This window comes from Protobothrops mucrosquamatus, unplaced genomic scaffold, assembly GCF_001527695.2.
Source record: "Protobothrops mucrosquamatus isolate PMUCROS unplaced genomic scaffold, P.Mucros_1.0 scaffold2457, whole genome shotgun sequence".
Classification (NCBI taxonomy): domain Eukaryota; kingdom Metazoa; phylum Chordata; class Lepidosauria; order Squamata; family Viperidae; genus Protobothrops; species Protobothrops mucrosquamatus.
Window position 1 is genome coordinate 1 of NW_015388529.1, and position 19,485 is coordinate 19,485.

The 19,485-nt window shown below is 42.1% G+C and overlaps 1 protein-coding gene across 1 annotated transcript; it reads right to left on the minus strand.

Moving 5' to 3' along the window:
• Positions 1-31: 31 nt before the first annotated feature.
• Positions 32-19,199, minus strand: MMP2 (matrix metallopeptidase 2; the record flags this gene model as incomplete). The annotated part of the gene is made up of 12 exons (XM_015825040.1): positions 18,992-19,199; positions 15,499-15,725; positions 12,794-12,942; positions 11,797-11,925; positions 11,531-11,704; positions 7,533-7,706; positions 7,140-7,313; positions 5,716-5,871; positions 5,288-5,417; positions 3,354-3,490; positions 618-777; positions 32-141 (listed from the first exon to the last, which is right to left on the minus strand). Coding segments are annotated over exons 1-12 (1,915 nt in total), but the record flags the coding sequence as incomplete, so codon positions are not given.
• Positions 19,200-19,485: the final 286 nt, after the last annotated feature.

Here is a 19,485-nt window from a genome sequence, read left to right on the forward strand (position 1 = left end):
AAAAATCTTAGAAAACAAGATGGCAGCTCACCACTTCCGCTGACTTCCAGGGCAGCATCTAAATTGTCTGGGACACCGTTCCAAGCATCTGCAATTAATTTAGGAAACCCAGGATCCATTTTCTTCTTTACTTCGTTGTATCTGTAAAATACACAGGAGCAGAAAACACACGTTCCTTTCTCACCTATTATCCTGGTCATCTTTTCATCTTTCCTATTGCCTTTTTCCTTAGCTTCTTATGACTATAACTTTGTTGTTTTGTGTCTCATGATTTATGTCGATGGACTTTTATTTGGTAGCCTGTTATGATTTATATTGTTTGCTTGTCTAGCATCCTATGGCTGTCACTGAGTTTGTATCTTATGATTTATGACGATTGTATTTTATGATTATAGTGATGATCTATCATTTGTTGCTTGTATGTTACACTGAGAGCTTCTGCACCGGAGACAAATTCCTTGTGTGTCCAATCACCCTTGGCCAATAAAGAATTCTACCTTCTATCTTCTGAACTTAATTGGACATGGAAAAAGGTGCTGGAAATGTGTGAATCTGTGCAATTTTCCTAACTTCCTGATGCTGTGGTTTCCCAGCACTGGAGTTGCAAGATTCCTTACCGCCAAAATTTGTCCCCTGCAAAAATGTAAGTCTTCTTGTTTTTGCTCCAGTTAAATGCGGCATTGACACGCTGAACATCTGGAGGCAGCCCAAGATTGGTAAGCCTCTTTGGATACCCTCTTTCCAAGGTGCTGGCTGTATAAACCCAGTATTCATTTCCTAGGAAAATAAAGCATCAAGTTCTCACCATCTCTCTTGAGATTGAGAAGAAGGGGAAAGGCGGTTTCTCAGTCAAAGGGTCTTGGATTTCAGGAAGGGAAGCTAAATTATGTAAATTAGGAAGGTAGATTAGGACAGACCAAACACTCCATTTCAGAATTTACCCCCTACTCTTTAACATTATCTCTACGTGTGACAAAATTGTGCATAACATAGGAAAGTGTTCTCCTGCTTTGTTTGTTCCTTTCTGTGGTTGCCTGCTTTGGGCAAATTAAAGGCTGTGGATTTGACTAGAAGATGACATGAAGACTTGTTGAGGTTGGGCTGTAGGAGGTGACCAAGCTGAGCTTTGTGTGTGTCGAACTCATCAAATGAAAAAAGTAACTAGGGGTAACATGATAGCAGTGCTCCAATATTTGAGGGACTGCCACAGAGAAGAAGGGGTCCTGTTCCTCTGGTTAGTGGTACTCACTATTAGGAAGTTTCTCCTTAGTTCTAGGTTGCTTCTCTCCTTGATTAATTCTCATCCATTGCTTCTTGTCCTGCCTTCAGGCGCTTTGGAGAATCGGTTGACCCCCTCTTCTTTGTGGCAGCCCCTCAAATATTGGAGCATTGCTATTATGTCACTCCCAGTCCGTCTTTTCTCTAGATTAGCCATACCCAGTTCCTGCAACTGTTCTTCATATTTTAGTCTCCAGGCCCTTAATCATCTTAGTTGCTCTTCTCCGCACTCTTGCCAAAGTCTCAACATCTTTTTTTTATAATGAGGCAACCAAAACTGGATGCAGTATTCTTCAAGTCACCAAGGTTGAAAAACACTGTCCTAAATTTAATTAGCCTATACATTTAGTTAGTAATAAATAAATAGTATTTAAATCTTTGTTCCTCCTAAAAAAAAACACAGGATGTGAGGCTATAAATCATGGACTTATAAAATGAAGTCTTTAGGCTATATCCAGTTATCATGTAATATGATAATTAAAATGCCATTCAGCTATAAAAAAAATCACTCCGCAAGACTTCCCCCCCCTTTCTTTAAATAAATTTCACTGCATTCCCGCTCGTTTTATTCTTTTGTGTTGATTGTGTGTTGTCATGTAGCAGATCAGAGCAAAAAGATATGCTATTCATTTTGGTCTGGCTGGGGCAACCACTGAAAACGATTTCCCAGATCAGCTGGCATGGCTGCGTGAAAATAGATCCTCTGCAAATAGATGAACTTTCATTTTGATTCCATTTCTCATTTGGAGTGGTTGAAACTTTGGTTCATTGCGTGTCACCCCACTCCGAGATATACAAAAAGTCCATTTTCATATAAACACACTTTGCATTCAAATGTGAATGCAATTTTGTGCCGGTTTCAACAGCATACTTTTAAAAATCTCCTGTGTAGTTTATTGTACAAAACCTATCCATTCCTTTGTAAAGGTTTTTCTCTAAAATATAGAAGAGGGGAAGGTTGGGTTGTTTCTAACCGAAACACAGCCCTACAAAATTTAAAGCAGGGCAATTTTTGAAAGATAACCATGTTTGGGTCAAACCAGAATACAGAATAAGAGAGTTGGAAGGGACCTTGGAGATCTTCTAGTCCAGAGGTCCCCAACCTTTTGGGCACCAGGGACCGGTTCCGTGGAGAGAGGTTTTTCCGTGGACTGGAGAGTGTGTGGTTTTGTGTGTTGCCTGCATCCCATGTATGGGGGTTTGTTTGTTTGTGCGGACCGGTTGCTGGGATGCCACGGACCAGTACTGGTCCACAGACTGGGGGTTGGGGAACCCTGTTCTAGTCCAACTCCCTGTTCATGACAGGAGACCATATACCAGTGATGGTGAACCTTTTAGAGACCGAGTACCCCAAACCTGCCCCCGCCTCCCCGCCCACCCCCGCTCTGTGCCCCACCCACTCGCATGGCCACCCATCGCCTCCATGGCCCACTGCAGCAGATTGCCATGGCAGCCCAGCAGCACCATGGCAGCCACACCCTCTGCCCATGCCCCGCAGCATCATCTGCGTGTGACGGTGCGAGGGCAGAGTCTTGTCCCCGCTGCGTGGCTTGCATGCCCTTGGCTGTGCTGTTCTGCACGGACTGTGCTCGGGGGCAACTCTCCCCTGGGGGGCTGCTGGTGAGGAGGGGGCCGTGGAGGAGGCGGGGCTGGGGCAACAGTGCATGTGCCCGCAGAGAGGGCTCTGAATGTCACCTCTGGCATGCGTGCCATAGGTTCGCCACCACTGCCCTATACTGTGCTGGACAAATGGCTGTCCAATCTCTTTTTAAAAACCTCCAGTGATGGATCACCCACAACATTTGCAGACAATCCATTCCAGCTTCTTCAAAAATGGGGCAATTGAATGCAAATTTGCATTGACCTACTAATTAAACGAATTGCTTCCTTCTTCCTAGCATAAAATAATCATGGGCTAAGCAGCAATGTGACATTAGAACATCTTCCCAGTTACAATTTCTAGACCTTGGAGGCCAAATCTTCTGAAGAACATCTAACTGGAGCAGTTAGCTTTACAGACGTCTGTGTGCACATTTGTGTGTGTCTATGTTTACATGATTTCAGCCCAACCCTACCTGAAAAAAATACCGATTTCTCTTCCTGAGGGGCTTCGTAGACAGCGTCAATTTTTTCTGGAACATCAGTCCAAAAAACAGCCACAAGCAAAGGTCCCGTTGGCCGGCTCCTTTCATTAGCTGTTCTCCAGAAGAATCTAGCCGAAAAGTTACAAGCAACTTTATTAGCAGATGTGCTTTTTAATCCAACTGAGCAAAGTGCATTCGTGTGTACACACGCACACACAAACACACATCTACAACAATGCTTACATTCTACTAGTAGCATAAACATTAAAGTACAGGGGCCTTTGTTATTATTCAATGCATCAATCTTTTATTGGTTGGGATTGTCCCATGAATTTCTTAATGTGTTGCGCCCAGACGTTTACCATTTATAACAATTTTCTCCAACACTCACATTAATTCTTAGCAAAGAACAACAACAAAAAAAGCAAGCAAGAAAGATGGAATAGCGGGTGCTTCAATTATCCTAGCAAATAAACTCATTTACAAGGCACTTAAACTCTTTCAGCCTTCTCCTTCGCTGTACACAGAACAGATGGATACGCGTTTGGCAAAAGCCAACATTTGTATTGTATTCCATTACTCTGGAAGATTATGATCGTAGCAACTGAAAAAGATCAAATCTAATAATCATCGATCAAACAGCTTGGCTGTAAATGAAACCCGGGAACATTAAAACTGTTCATCAGAGGAATGAAAGGAGCAATTTAGAAGCTGTTGAGCTTGCTACCCTCTTTCGATTTATGAACGCTGCAAAAAAAACACAAAAAAACCCCCTAACTCTGGTTTGATTTCAGCAGCAGTATGTAGGAAATTATGGGACAGGATGTTAATAAAAACGTTATTGTGTATTTTGTTTTCTTCTCCCTCCCTCTCTGATGAGCAGTTCATTTTGTTTAAAGAACTCCAGAACTAATAGCTGGAACCAGCTGGCCCATTTTTCACGCAACAAGTCTGCAAAAGCTGTATAATAAGACAAAGCTGCCATTTGATAGATATTGAGCAAATGGCTTGTCAGATTACAGTTCTTAGTTGCATTATCTGTTCTTTGTTTTCATTTTTAAGGGAGAGCTAGTTCTCTGGATGACTGAAATCCCTCCCCCAACTTTATAGCTGTAATAGTGACATGACCTCAGTTGACAATTTCAACACGTCTGTCCGATTCACATGTTAAACTTGGTCGCACTCTTTCATTGTGCCTGTTATGTCACTACCTTGAATTTAAAACTAAACTCTTCTCCCAAATAACCAAGGTTTATAGTAACCCAGCTTAGCCTGTTGTGCAAACGCAACTGTTAGAGCTTTCGTTAGGGAATTAAACATGGTTCCCAACCAGCTGTTGTCACACAAAGTGTGGCTCCTTGTGCAGGTAGTCCTCAACTTACGATCACAATTCAGCCTGAAATTTTTTGCTAGTAAGCGAGACAATGATTAAGCAAATTTTGCCTCATTTTGCAATCTTTCTTGCTGCAGTGGTTACGGGAATCTCTGCGGTTGTTAAGTTAGCAACACAGTTGTTAAGTCAATCTGGCTTCCCCGTTGACTTTGCTTGTCAGAAGATCGCAAAAGGGGATCCCATGACCCCGGGACATACTGCAACCATCATAAATATGAATCAGTTGCCAAACATCTGGATTTTGATCACTTGACCACGGGGACGTTGCAATAGTCGTAAGTCTGGAAAATGGTCATAAAACACTTTTTCCAGTGCGGTTGTTACTCTGAATGGTCACTAAACGAATTATTGTAAGTCAAGGATTACCTGTAAGGGTATGTGAGAATGGCCTACAGAGCTACAGACTAACCAGCATGTAAAACATGTCTCCGGCCACAGAAGAGTGTGGGAAAAAGAAGGGACCTTCTCTAGTTTTTTGGAGAATAAAGGAGGAAATAGATATCTAACAGACCCTTCTCCGGCCCCCACTCACCTGTCTTTGAAGAAAAAGATTTCACCCCTTATCTGAGCCACGGCATCAAAGACAAGATCTTGGCCACAAAGTTCAGGCGTGACCGGTCCAAGGGTTGGCTTTGGGCCTGGTCCAACCTCAGTAGAACCCCCTGCAAATCAAGAAAAAGTCAACAACAATGCAGACGTTCTTGTTGTAAGCTTAGAGGTCAAAAAGAGAAGCAACATCAGGAATCCTTTATTCTGGTAGTGCCAATAATAATAATAATAATAAAGTGTCTCATAACATAGAAGAGGAAAAGAAAAAGAAGGGGGCACCTGGTTTTCTTTACATGATTCACCAGGATTATTCTACCATTTTAGGTTCTCCTGGAAAAGCTTGAACACCAAGATTAATAATGATACGGAATCAAACGTTTCCGATATGTTTTAACCAACTGGGAGCTTCACCGTAAAGTTCCTGGATTCCTTGAATGTCGTCTTGAGAAAGACGGAAGTGCTTGGTATAGGTGTAAATGGGGGCCATGAGCGCGCCAGGATCTTCAGAATGTTCCAGTCCCATTGCGTGGCCAAATTCATGAGCAGCCACCAAGAAAAGACTGTAGCCTGAAAGAAAATAAGTCAGCTTTTTATGGCTGTTAGATGGTATTGTCCATAGATCTCTTTGGGAAATTAGTCTAATCATTTTTTTTTTAAAAAAAGCAGTTTATGGTGCTTTGAAGACATCTAAGACAGAAGATGTAACAACTGCTCTGAACAATTGTCCATGATGTTTGGATGCTGTAGCTCATTTCTAAACAATTTATCTGCTCAGAAGAAACGGTTGCAGGTCTGAATGCGTGATATTCTGTTATTCTGTTATATCGTAATGGTGCAAATGAATCTAACAGAGAAAGGACTATGATCAATATCAAAATTTCAGTTTACTACTTCTAGTATTTCAGCCTTTTCCTCCCTAATAGATACGAAGGGTACAAGGGAAATATGAAGACTATTCTTATCTCTGATCTATGCATACTGAATTGAAGACCACAACATATAATAAACCCCTTTCATACAACGGCACATACAATCTTGGAGAAAGCATCATGTATGTGTATATATGTACATTTGTAGAATTCGTTCCAATCTTTGGCTGAATGCCAGATCCTCAGGATGTGGGGATTGTCACCCCAACTATATCCTTTCCTCCCTGCTTCATTTTCAAGCAAGCCCACCTAAACCACTAAAAAAAAGTGTTAACCGTCAAACAAAGTTGTAAGTTTTTAGTGTTAAGCCATGTTTTGCTGATAAACCATAGTTGGTGGCATTCGTAACTTGCATGAGCTCATAAACCAAAACTTAGAAGTGCCAAAAGCTGGGTTCACAAAATATACTGAGTACTGTAAAATTCAAAACTGTGAAGATGAAGAGGCACATGGTATCTAAACTCTACTTTTCAGCCACATTCAAACATCCCTGATCCAGCTGTTGGGAAACTTTGTGAAAAGGAATGATTTATGGGTAACTTCACAGTTGACTCATTTGTGAGTTTCTTAGGCTGTTTTGGTGTTTTGTTTTTGCAATTCTTTCTGGACATTTGATGATCTCAACAATACTTCTGAGAATGAAGGAAGCTTGCAAGTGAAATGTTTTGATTCACGAAGGATGTGTTGAGATGCAATCTAAAACTTTAACCTATTTTGCTAGCTTTGAAACATAAGAAAACGATGCAAGAGTGGGCTGTTTTGTAAGAACTGTGTTTTTTTTTTAATTCTTTGACCTCTGCTCTGTTTTGCTCCATTAAAACTATGGGGCATTCCTGGCCAAGTTTTTGATCCCTTGGAGGAATGCTGTACATTTATAAAAAGGAAGAAGAGCAGAAAAATCTCTACCGTGATCTGGGCAAAATCCCCATTTGCGATCTTCATCATAGTTACTAGTTGTAGAGCACCACATCTTCCCGTCTTGACGTCCCGAAGTGGTACAAGAATCATATTTATTCCCAAGGAATATAAAAGGAAAAGTACACGGTTGTCCTTCAGAGTTCCCACCAACGGTAGACATTGCTGCATTAAAATAAACAAAATAAATTCAAAGCAGGAACGGCTAATAGTATACTATCAAATTCTTGCCTTGTCATTCGGATGTTTTATTGTCCTTATTATGAAGTATTGCTTTGATTTCTAGGACCCTGTAATTTGTAGCTGATGATGTTGAAGAAAGGGATGTAGGACTGCGTTCCTCCAAACAAACTCATGCCAATTGTAGCAAAAAAATCCTCTTACCTGTCTCTGGACAAAATCCAAATTTCTTGTCCCGGTCATAATCTTCAGTAGTGCCACACCATCTATATCCATCTTGCCTTCCTTCTGTTGTGCAGCTGTCAAAGGATCTTCCCTCAAACATGAAGGGGAATTTGCATGGTTGCCCATCGGAGTTTCCACCCATGGTGAAAAGAGCTATAAAGGATAAGAGGCATGCAATTTAATTAATTAATTAATTAATCAATATTAGACTTATATGCCATCCATCTTACCTAGAGTCAACTCTCGGCAGTTTACAATCCATAAAAGAACCAGATAAAACATGATAAAACTCTGTACTCTAGAAAGAGTCCAGAGAAGAGCAACAAAGATGGTTAGGGGACTGGAGGTTAAGACACATAAGGAATGGTTGCTGGAATTGGGGATGTCTAGTTTAACGAAGAGAAGGACGAGGGGGGACATGATAGCAGAGTTCCAATATCTCAGGGGCTGCCACAAAGAAGAGGGAGTCAAGCTATTCTCCAAAGTGCCTGAAGGCAGGACAAGAAGCAACGGATGGAAACTGATCAAGGAGAGAAGCAACCTAGAACTAAGGAGAAACTTCCTGACAGTTAGAACAATTAACCAGTGGAACAACCTGCCTCCAGAAGCGGTGAATGCTCCAACACTGGAAGTTTTTAAGAAGAAACTGGACAGCCATTTGTCCTAAATGGTATAGGGTTTCCTGTTTGAGCAGGGGGTTGGACTCGATGACTTCCAAGGTACCTTCCAACTTTATTATTATTATTATTATTATTATTATTATTATTATTATTATTATTATTATTATTATTATTATTATTATTACTACAATAAATATTAACACCGAAGAGTCCCTGATTAACATATGATTTACGCACAAAGCAAAATATGGTGGAGTGTGGTTTTCCTTTCTTTTCTCTCTAGATATAGAATTTTTGAAAATTTTGGAATTCTTCTAATACAAACTATGGGGGAATTCTAGGAGTTGAAGTCCATGGGTCTTAAAATTCCCAAAGTTGAGAAACACGGCTCTAGTCAATATCCAGCCTGTACCTTTTACCAGACTGTTTCTTCAAAAAGCTGAAGCTAGTTAAGGGTGTCACATCCACGCACCACCACTATTCTTCACCCTGTTGTAGCTGGTGTCTGTCATTCATGCAACAGATGTCATTCTTTGACTTTTCTAGATTGCTAGTGATTTGAGAATGGTTTGCCTCAACCTTCCATCTACATTCTTGTTTGGGCAGAAGACCCTTCTAACAATGCTAGTTAAGATGCATGTCTGAATGTAGCAAGCGTCTGAGTTCCAAGACTTTGTTTACAATAGCTTTTCTTTGGAGAATGGAGAGGGAACAGAGGCCGTTTAAGACAGACATACTGTATTCATTTGCTAGGGAAGCAGTTTTGGGCTATAAACTTGGCCAGGGTTGGCCTTTAACAGCATATCTTATTAGTTTAACCACTGAACATTTGGGGGGGGGGAAGTATGGAAACTTAATGCAGTGTTTCTGGAAATAGTCATTGCCTCAACGTCCAAAGATGGCTTTTTATGTTTAGTAAGCACAGCCACCGAAAGTTTCCAGATCCTCTGTTTTTCCACTATTCTCTTTTAGCAGCTTTTGATTAGCTTTGATAGCAGAGACAACTCTAAAACTGGAACAACTATAACAATAATTAAAAAGAGGATCTACTTTATTCAATGGGGGAAAATGCTGGAAGGCAGGATCTCAACAGAGGGTCTTATGATTTGTTCACAGAATTTCCCTGTTTCACCATTCCAAGGGCAGTGAGGTTTTAGGAGGTTTCCCAAAATATTTATCCATGAAAGAAAAAATGTCTTTCTTATTTCCCTGTTTAACAAGCATTTCCAAGTTTAGTTCTAAAGTAACACACACAACGGATAGATCATCACACAGACACAAGACGTAAAACAAAATAGGCAAGGAAAGGACCGTACAAATTAGTAATTCCTGGTGAATTTCAAGACAAGCACTTTCTCCAGTATGTGTATATTTATAAGATTTACAGAGAGATAGGGCTTGTTTTTCTTTCTGCCAATAACATCAAAATGTCTGCATTTACATTCAGCCCAGCTGGCGTTTCCATGGCTCTCCTTCTCAAGAGTTAGTCAAAAGTCAGAGGAAGGTTGGGGGAATATTTTGACGCACAGATTTGTTTTTATATATATATATGATTGATGGTATTTAAATCCTGCCTTCCTATAGAGCGCAAATCAAAGAGTAAAAGCTGAGACACTAGAACTGTAACCAGTAATACATTACGAGTGATAGCCACACCATCATCCATGGGAATTAGCCCTGGTAGCTGGGACTTGTGAGTGTTGCGGTACAAAAAAATTGGATTGAGGGGTTGATTTGTTGTTACATTTACCTGTGATATTTCTTTTAAAAGGGAAGGGATTAGTGAAGAAGGGAAGAGAAGAAATGAGTAGGGTAGGGTAGGATAGGGTAGGGTAAGGTAAGAAAAGAAAGGAAGGAAGGAAGGAAGGAAGGAAGGAAGATGAGGGAGGAAGGGAGAGAGGGAGGGAGGGATGGAAGCAAGGAGGGAGGAAGGAGGGGAGGGAGGGAGGGAAGAAGGAAGGAAGGAAGGAAGGAAGGAAGGTCTCACATAAAATAGCACTTCCTAAGGGTTTTGGGTTTTGCGTCTTCAGGGAATCTATATAACCTTGGAGAAGAGACACCGCATGCAGTGGTGAGTAGGGACCTTTGAGTGAGATGAACTCTAACCCATTGACATTTAGAAGACTCGCTCTTGTCTGCTCTTGTAACATCTGCATTTATTAGGCAGCTTTTAGAAAACAATGTTTTGGAATAATCATGTGAACAATGCCACTATTTGTCTAACAAGGACCATCTGTGGGTTTGTTGTTACTCAGTGATTCTGACAAAAAAAATGCGTCACACACAAAAGCTCCCGATCTGTCTCCAAAATCCCATCCCTGGTGTTTCCAGTTTCTTCTTCATTAAATGCAAATATCTGCCAAGCCTCGCTACAATCTTCTAATTTTATGAACCCATTGCAAAAAACAAAACAAAACAAAAAACACAACATATCCTAGTTCCCAATATATCAAGGGGAAACCCTCCATTTTTAATAGAAAATTGTCCTCACGGTAGCCCTAGTGTACGGGTATTTTTGGTGTTAATATTTATTGTTTTCATGTTTTATCTGGTTCTTTGATAGATTGTAAGCTGCCTAGAGTTGCCTCTAGGCAAGATGGGTGGCATATAAGTCTAATATTAATTAATTAATTAAGTCTCTGTGAGGTGGACAAGGCTGAATCTCAGTGGCCATTCCCGCATTCGATGTCTGCCGGTCCAGATATAGCACACAAATGGGCATTTGCAGGATCCAATCTAGGTCAGTCACCAAGACCAGAAGTTTAGTTTTCTCCAGCTTTTGAACACGTGCTGGAGCCCACCCCCTGGGAACTTCTCTCTCTCCATTCTGGTGAGGGAGAAGTTTCCCCAGGATGGGCTCCAGTATGAATCTGAAAGCTCGGAAGACTAAGTCTCTAGTCCTGGTGACTGACCCAGACTGGATCCTGCAACATTATCCCCTGGGACATGTATATTTGCCTTCACTCATGGGAAATGGACATTTGCTTACTATTATTTCTCTTTGATAACAGCCGAGCAGAGAAATGCCTGGTTGTGCAGTGATAAAACTGGCATTTGGAGTTGGATGGTTTTGGCAGGCTTTCTAGTTTCCTGCCCACTCATGACTCTAGTTTCACCTCGTCATTTCCCTGAGTTTTTAAATTCAGTGGCGTTTTTCAGGTCCTCCTCACCGTGCTGACTCTTTATCTTAATCACCTCTGACAAATTGTCCCTTGGGAGATCAGAGGAACCTATGGAAACTAGCACACGCGAAGATGGAGAAGAGTCAACAGTTCATGTCTACCCTGTTGTGGGACCACAAGACCATGCCCGATGAAAGCAGCCTGCTTAAATCCCCACAGCCATCCTTCAACTTACATTCATGGGGGCAGAATCCATATTTGCCATCTGTATCAAAGTTGTAGGTGGTTGAACACCACAGAAATCCATCACTTCGCCCTGCATCGGTGCAGCTGTTGTATTCCTTCTCACTAAACAGGAAGGGGAATTTGCAAAACTCTCCATCTGCATTGCCGTATTTCACCCTGACCACTTGGAAGGAGAAGACAGAGGATCCATCAGCAGAACAAAAACAGCAGCCAATGACAGTTGAGAACGTTCTGAAGCCAAAATGACTGCCTTACCTTGGCCTTCACCCAGAGTCCAAAGTTCATCGTCATCAAAATGGGAATCACCTCCAACCCCTGGTCCAGGAGCAAAAGCATGGGCCAGAAGACCATCCTTACCATCAAAAGGATACCCATCACCATGCTCTGCAGAATAAGGAACAAAAGCAAAATGGTGGATACTGGCATCATGATATCTTTGGGACAGGAGTACTAATTTAAGAGTTATTCCTGCGGTAGGGGGAAACCCGAGAATTGCACTGATGTGAGGCTAAATAGGATTCAAATTTACTAGCCCAAAAGGAGATGGATCAGAAAGGTACACATCCATTCACTCTTGAGCTCTTGAGTAGAAGGGCAGATGAGAGAAAATGGATTTTGAAGGATCCAGCAAAGGCTTCTGTAATCCAGACTGTGATTTCTGAGAGCAACAAACGAGTTAACTTCATGAGATCTTAAGCAACACTTGAGAGAGGTGGAATTCCCTTATTTTGATCTTGTTTGTGTCCAGGATTGAGTAAAGCCATCCATTCCAGTGTCTATCAGTGATTAAGGAATCCAGTTGTTAATAGAATAACTAGAATTTCACTAAACTAGACATACTCAACTCCTGCAACCGTTCTTCATATGTTTTAGCCTCCAGACCCTTAGTCATCTTTGTTGCTCTTCTCAGAGTCTCAATATCTTTTTTCTAATGTTGCAAATCTTCATGTTCTCCTTGGGCACAGAAACCTCCTTTATTTTACAGATTTATTTTTTCCTTTGAAAAGGAGGGCCCCAGTAAGGGCATAACCCTTTCATTCACCACTTTTCTACTGGTGGCTCCTGAGGTTGCCTGTGGCTTCTTTGCCACCTTGCAGGTCAAAGGTCTGGCAGATTTGACTTGGAGCCATTTGAAACACACACTAGTGGGTCTTTATACTGGGTTACTTATTCCCTGGGGTCAAGCCAAGGCAAAATTTCTCAACCCAGAAGATCGCGTAGGAACCGAGATGCTGTAATATTATTGGCCTACCCCATCGTCCGAAGTTGATCATGATATCTGCCTCTCCGTCATGAATTCGGGAGAATTCCAGAGGCGTGACATCACTCCAGACTTTGAAGGCTCGGGCAAACGCATCATCAACCGTTTCAGAATCCAGATCTGGGGTATAGCCTAAAATTCTTAGGACAAAAATAAGGATCATCAGCAACAATACAGAACGACACAGAGCTCCAACTCAATTCTATCTCATCTGGGCTGCAAAAAGCTGGATGGCCACCAGAGGGCAGCAGAAATAATTTCATCTGTCCTGTTGGGTTTCAAGCTCTGGAGGGGACCCACTTTGTTACTGCAGAATTACAGTTCTCAGTAACTCTCCCTTACATAGCCAGACAAGAGAAAGTTTAACCCTTTGGGAGGATTCACTGTCTTTGTGATAGACCTCACACACTTAATCCTGCACATAGACCCATTCGTTTAACGGTGCAATGGGCCAGAGTCTGCAGATAGCACTAGCAGATGCAAAAAGGGAATTAATTTCCAAAGCTATTCCTTCTCTTTCTTTTTATCTCCTTTCTCCCTTCCCTTCACTCCCCTCTTTCCTGTCTCCATCTTCCTTCCTTCTCCTTCTTCTCTCCATCTCCTTTGCCTTCACTGTCCTTCCTTTCCTTATCCATCTCCCTTCTTCTCCATTTCCCTTCTTTCTTCTTCTCCTTGTCTCCATCTTTTTTCCCTTCACTCTCCTCCTCCTCCTCTCCATCTCTTTTCCCTTCACTTTCCTTCTTCCTTTCCCTATCCCCCTCTCCCTCTCCTTCTCCATTTCCTTTCCTTCTTCTCATTGTCTCCATTTTCCTTCCCTTCCTTCTTCTCCTTCTCCTTCTCCCTTTCTTCATCTCCTTCCTCTTCACTCTCTTTCTCCTTCCTTCTCCACCTCCTCCTCCTCCCTCCCCCACTCCTCCTGTTCTATTTTTTTTTAAATTTCTGATGGTGAATAAAATTCCTTCCTTCCTTCCTTCCTTCCTTCCTTCCTTCCTTCCTTCCTTCCTTCCTTCCTTCCTTCCTTCCTTCCTTCCTTCTCCTTCCTTCCTTCCTTCCTTCCTTCCTTCCTTCCTTCCTTCCTTCCTTCCTTCCTTCCTGGGGGTGAGGGAAGAAGGAATCTGCATTCTTGAAAACATCACTCTCTAATCCTCCTGTACCTCCGTTTGCAAATGTATCTGCTGAATCATCCTGAACTGACTAGGATCTGCAAAACTTGACCAGTCAGCTTGGAATAACTTTAGGCATCCTAAAATTTAACCCTCTTTTCAAGCAGACAAAAGAAAACTCCCTTGTTAGCTATGTGTTATATACAAAACTCTTGTTTCATTGGATTTGCTCCCAAATCATTTGGCCAATTTGCTTTTTGTTCCACAGCTAATTCCTGGCCAGTCAAGTCATCTGAATGAGGTGCAGAAAAGGAGGGCGCTTGTAAACACAGAGAAGGAATTTAATTTTTTTTTTTTAAAAAAAAAGTATATTTCTTCTGCCTGAACCTTATGCAACCAACGGACTACGAAGAGCCGTTTCAAATATCTCCTGCCCTCGTCACCCTGTAATTTCTGCTAGGCTTTGTTGCTGCAGACACAACACGGCTGCGGGGTTAATATCATCTCCAGCTCAAAGTGCCAAATCAAAAGTTCTAAGAAGAGAAAGGCAGACATATTGGAGCCTGTGGTATGTCATTCCATGGAGTTCAACAGAATGCAAGTTTTAGGGTTTTTTTTTTCCTTAAAGAGAAAAAAAGAGATTCTACTCTTAAAAATGACAGCGTTCTGGAAGGATGCTGCAAGCTTTCAAATAAGAAGACGGCCCTTTTCTTAAAGAATAATTGGTGGAAGGATGAAGTTGGCTCTCTGTGGCATGGAGGACCCCTTGTCTCCACTAGAGTTTCTGAAAAGACCTACTGCCTATAGAATGTAATATAATAGAGTTGGAAGGGACTTTGTTGGTCATCTAGTCCAAACCCCTGCACAAGCAGGAGACCCTATATCATTTCAGACACATGGTTGTCCAGCCTTCAGTGATGGAGCACCCACAACTTCTGAAGACAAGCTATTCCATTGGTGAATTGCTCTCACCATTAGGAAATTTCTGCTTAGTTCTATGTTCTAGTTTCCAACCACTGTTTCTGGTCTTGCCTTTTGGTGCTTTAGAAAATACTTTGACCCCCCCTTATCTTTGTAAGAACCCCTCAAATATAGGAACAGTACTATCACATACCCTCTAGTCCTTTTCATTAAACTAGTCATACTCAATTCCTGTAACCGTTCTTTTATATGTTTACGCCTCCAGCCTGCTAGTCATTTTTGTTGCTCTTCTCTGCAGTTGCCAACCCCTTGCATAGAGTTCACAGCTGACCTATAGATTTATGGACTGTCACATAAATGTTGTGATTACTACGAGGGATTCTGTCTTCCTCTAAAAACGCTGAGAAGAATAAACAATAGAGTAGAAATCTTTACTTTTCTACTGGTTTCCTTGCTGGGCAATTGCATGCATAGGACCAATGGAGAAAACAAATATTGGATCTTCAAGAAACCCTTTCAACCTCTACCAAGTCATAGATCACTGCATTTGGGGATGGAAGCTCCTCTAAAAGCTGATGATCTTTCTTCCATGTGGTTGGAACAACTAGAAGATCCATGTTTTCCTTCTTGGGGTAATTATGTTCAGAAGACACTGTGCCAGTTGGTACCTACCTATATGTGACCAGGTTTTTCTCCCATTTTGGTTTCCTGGGGAAGAAATTATAATTGGCTACATCTGGGTTGCCACACCTGGGCTTTTTCATGGTTTCTATAGTGTTTTGGTCCAGTTCACCAGTCTGAGGAAGCCCAAAGAACTTCTGCATTTTCACCAAAGTGTCCTTCAGGACTAGTAAGTTGCAATTATCTTTGGGACATCCGTAATACTTGTTGAGGTATTGCTTTTGGAGAGAAGAAAAGACAGGCAGTGAAAATGGAAAGAAAGAAAGAAATGGATCTAAATCTTTACCTCTCTTGTTGAAAAAACAAACAACATTTTCAAACGTTGACCCCCCCCCAACCCAAAGATCAGCCCTACAGTTGCCTAATTCTGCATTTGTCTTTGGCCCAATTGGCTGAATGAGAATGAAGCCAGAATCTGTTGGCGTATCTCATGTTAATTAAGTCATCTCTGAAGCTGATGTCAACATCAAGACTAGGATGGGCAATGAACTTTGGCTTTGTATAATAATATGATAGAAGAGTGTCCTGGGGTGTCAAAAGGTAAAGAGGGGAGCCAAGATCCTGCACAAATCGATCCCAAACATAAACCAAACAGGCAGAGGTTGTCATTCCATCATGGCTGCCACTTGGGCTTTTTGACCATAACTTGAGTTCACCTTGATGATATCTATGGTTGGGAATAACAGCTAGGTCAGTGGTGGTGAACCTATGGCACACATGCCAGAGGCGGCACTCAGAGCCCTCTCTGTGGGCACGTGTGCCTTCGCCCCAACCCTGCATCCCCCAACGGCCCCCTCCTCACCAGCAGCCCCCCCGGAGAGTCGCCCCTGGGCATGGCCCGCACAGAGCAGCGCAGCCAAGGACATGGCAGCCGGGTAGCGGGGACAAGACTCCGTCCTTGCACTCTGTCATGCGCAGATGATGCTACAGGGCGTGGATGGAGGGTGTGGCCACCATGGCGTTGCTGGGCCGCCTGGGTGATCTGTTGCGGTGGGCCGTAGAGGCGGGTGGCCCTGTGGGCAGGCAGGGCATGGGGTGGCGGGCGGGGGCGGGGTGGTTTTTGGGCACTCGGTCTCTAAAAGGTTCGCCATCACTGAGTTAGGTCAAAGGCTTTGAACAAGAATAGAAGGGTCAACTCTAGTCTTGAGTTAGTCCTTCATTCTTAATGTTCTGCAGTCTTTCGCCCACTTTACATGGAGACTTTGCAACTTTCAGCCTTCCATGAACAACCATAGCAGGGGGGGGGGACCTGTTGGTCTTGAAACTACAGTAATCCTCAGCTTACGACTACACTTGGGACCAGAATTTCCATCACTAAGCAAGTCGGTTGTTAAGTGCCTGACAAGATCTCCTCTTTTTTTGCCACACTTGTTAAGCGAATCACTGCAGTTCTAAGTGAATCATGTGGTTGTTTGGTGAATCCAGCTTCTCTCATTGACTTTGCCCGTGGGAAGGTTGCAAACGGAGATCACGTGATCCCCAGGATGCTAGATGTGCTGGTTGCCAAGGGCCAAAATTTTGATCACATGACTGTGAAGAGGATTCAATGGTTGTGGACGCAAGGACCAGTTGCAAATCACATTTTTCAATGCCATTGTAAATCTGAGCGATGGCCCAATGAACAATCATAAGTTGAGGACTACCTGCTCATCATTAATATATATCTTCTATGTGACAATGTCTGTTGCTTGCCCTCCTCAGAATGGTGGGAACTCAAATCCAGTGATAGTTAGAAGGAAGGGGCATTTAAAAAAGGTATTTTCCTCCTAAAAGGGCAGATTATCTACACCCAGTGGTTCATGTCTATAATCATCAGAGCTTTATTCAGAATTCAATGCAATTTAATTATAGAGGCAAATTAATAGAGCTTCTTCTTCAGCTACAAGCTAAAGTCCGGAGTCCAGTAACCCAACGGGACTAGGATTTGAGAGGTTCTTGGCGTTCTTTGAACTTGGCTGTTTTCTTGCAGATGTCTCATTATCCAAACCAGGTAACATCATCGGTGCTAGCGATAAACTAGCAACTAGCATTGATCATGTTGCCTAGTTTGGGTAATGAAACATCTGCAAGAAAACCACCAGGCTCAAAGAGCACCAAGGACCTGACAGTTCTTCTTCTCTTCCTCTTCCTCTTCCTCTTCTTCCTCCCCCCCCTCCTCCTCTCTGCAAACCCCTCTCCCTTCTAGCACTGATGATGCTACCTAGTTTGGGTAATGAAACGTCTGCAAGAAAACCACCAGGCTCAGAGAGCACCAAGGACCCCTCATTTCAACCCTGAGCTATAAATATTCTCCTTTATCGGTACAAGGATTTGAATCCTGCAGTTTGGCTGCAGTGTTATATCATGATGAAGCTCAAGAGAAAAGAGAGGGATTTACACAATAAAGTAAACCATTCTTTGTTGGAGGTTTCTTATTTTTATTCTTTTTTACATTGGGGTTTTTTATTGTTTGCAAGCTGCCCAAGAATCACTGTGAGTGAGTGGGCAGGCATATACATCTTCTAAGTAAATAAATAAACTCTCAGCTACTACTGTGCAAGTCAATGGAGTGTGTTTCTCCTAACTTATTTTCTAGACAGTCAACTTTTAAAGAGTCACTGAACAGGCAGATGAGGAATCGTAATTATAATACGAAACATTTTATAGGCCCCTCTCCAACAGATTTTCTACAAACATAACTCTGGCAGAGCTCTAAGGGGCAATTACTGCCTTTCAAGATGAGTTTTGAGACTCGTTAGTTAAGTTGGCTGAAAAATTAAGCTTTAAAATTAAGTGGGCCTCTCCGACTATGCATAAGTAATGCATTAAGAAAAAAACAGAGCAAGAAAATCATCCAGATGGAAGTCCCGATTCTTAAAGCTTATATTTTATACACACATAAAAGAGAGGAAAAAAAACAACTTACAAGCAAATTACAGGTCATCCTGGAAAAAAAAAACTGTAGGGTTTGCTTCAGATTTGTTTATTCAAGCCTCAGAAATCTCCTGATAGACTTTCTGGAGTGAGATTGCTCAAAATTATACTGTTTTGACTTGGCTTTACAAGAAAAAGAAAAAGAAAAAGAAAAAGAAAGAAAGAAAGAAAGAAAGAGAGAGAGAGAGAAAGAGAGAGAGAGAGAGAGAAAGAGAGAGAAAGAAAGAGAAAGAGAGAGAAAGAAAGAAAGAAAAAGAAAGAGAGAGAGGGAGAGAAAGAAAGAAAGAAAGAGAAAGAGAGAAAGAAAGAAAGAAAAAGAAAGAGAGAGGGAGGGAGAGAGAAAGAAAGAAAGAAAGAAAGAAAGAAAGAAAGAAAGAAAGAAAGAAAGAAAGAAAGAAAGAAAGAAGCTTTTCTAAGACCAAGAAGTCAGTCGGTCTGCCAACTATTTTTTGATCTCTGGTCTGCAACTTTGGAAGGAGATATGGATCCAGATCTTGCACAGACATTGCAGACTATTTCAACAACAACAACAACAACAACAACAACAACAACAACAACAAGCTCAACTTACGAATGCCAGTTCTTTGTCAGTTTTGGGGGAAACGTCACCTGGAAACCTAATGATGGGTGATGGGATCAAGGCTACGTCTTCCGATTGCCTGAGGGTGGGCGGTGGAGGTGCAGAAGCTGTATTTAAAATGGAGAGCAGGATCAGAAGGATTTTTAAAACGCAGTCCACAATCCTGAAAGAAATGCTCTCCTTCATCTTCTCCAGTTTTTCCCCTTTCCTTGTAGACCTCCTCGCTCAAGGATACCTTGGGGGGAGAGAGAGTGGAGTTGTAAAACCTCTTTGCTCCGGTTTTTTATGAGCACATCCTCACTCTTTTCAGAGCCTTTTCACTTCTGCTTGCTCCAGCAATTCCTTTGTATGCTTTCAAACATCCCCAGATGCGCAGGCTCCTAAGCTGCTGCCAAAGGAAGTCTGAAGGAAAGAAAAAACCAGATGTGGACTTAGTCAGGCTGGATGTGGTTCCCCCCCCCACACACATTTTTAAGGTAGCTTGC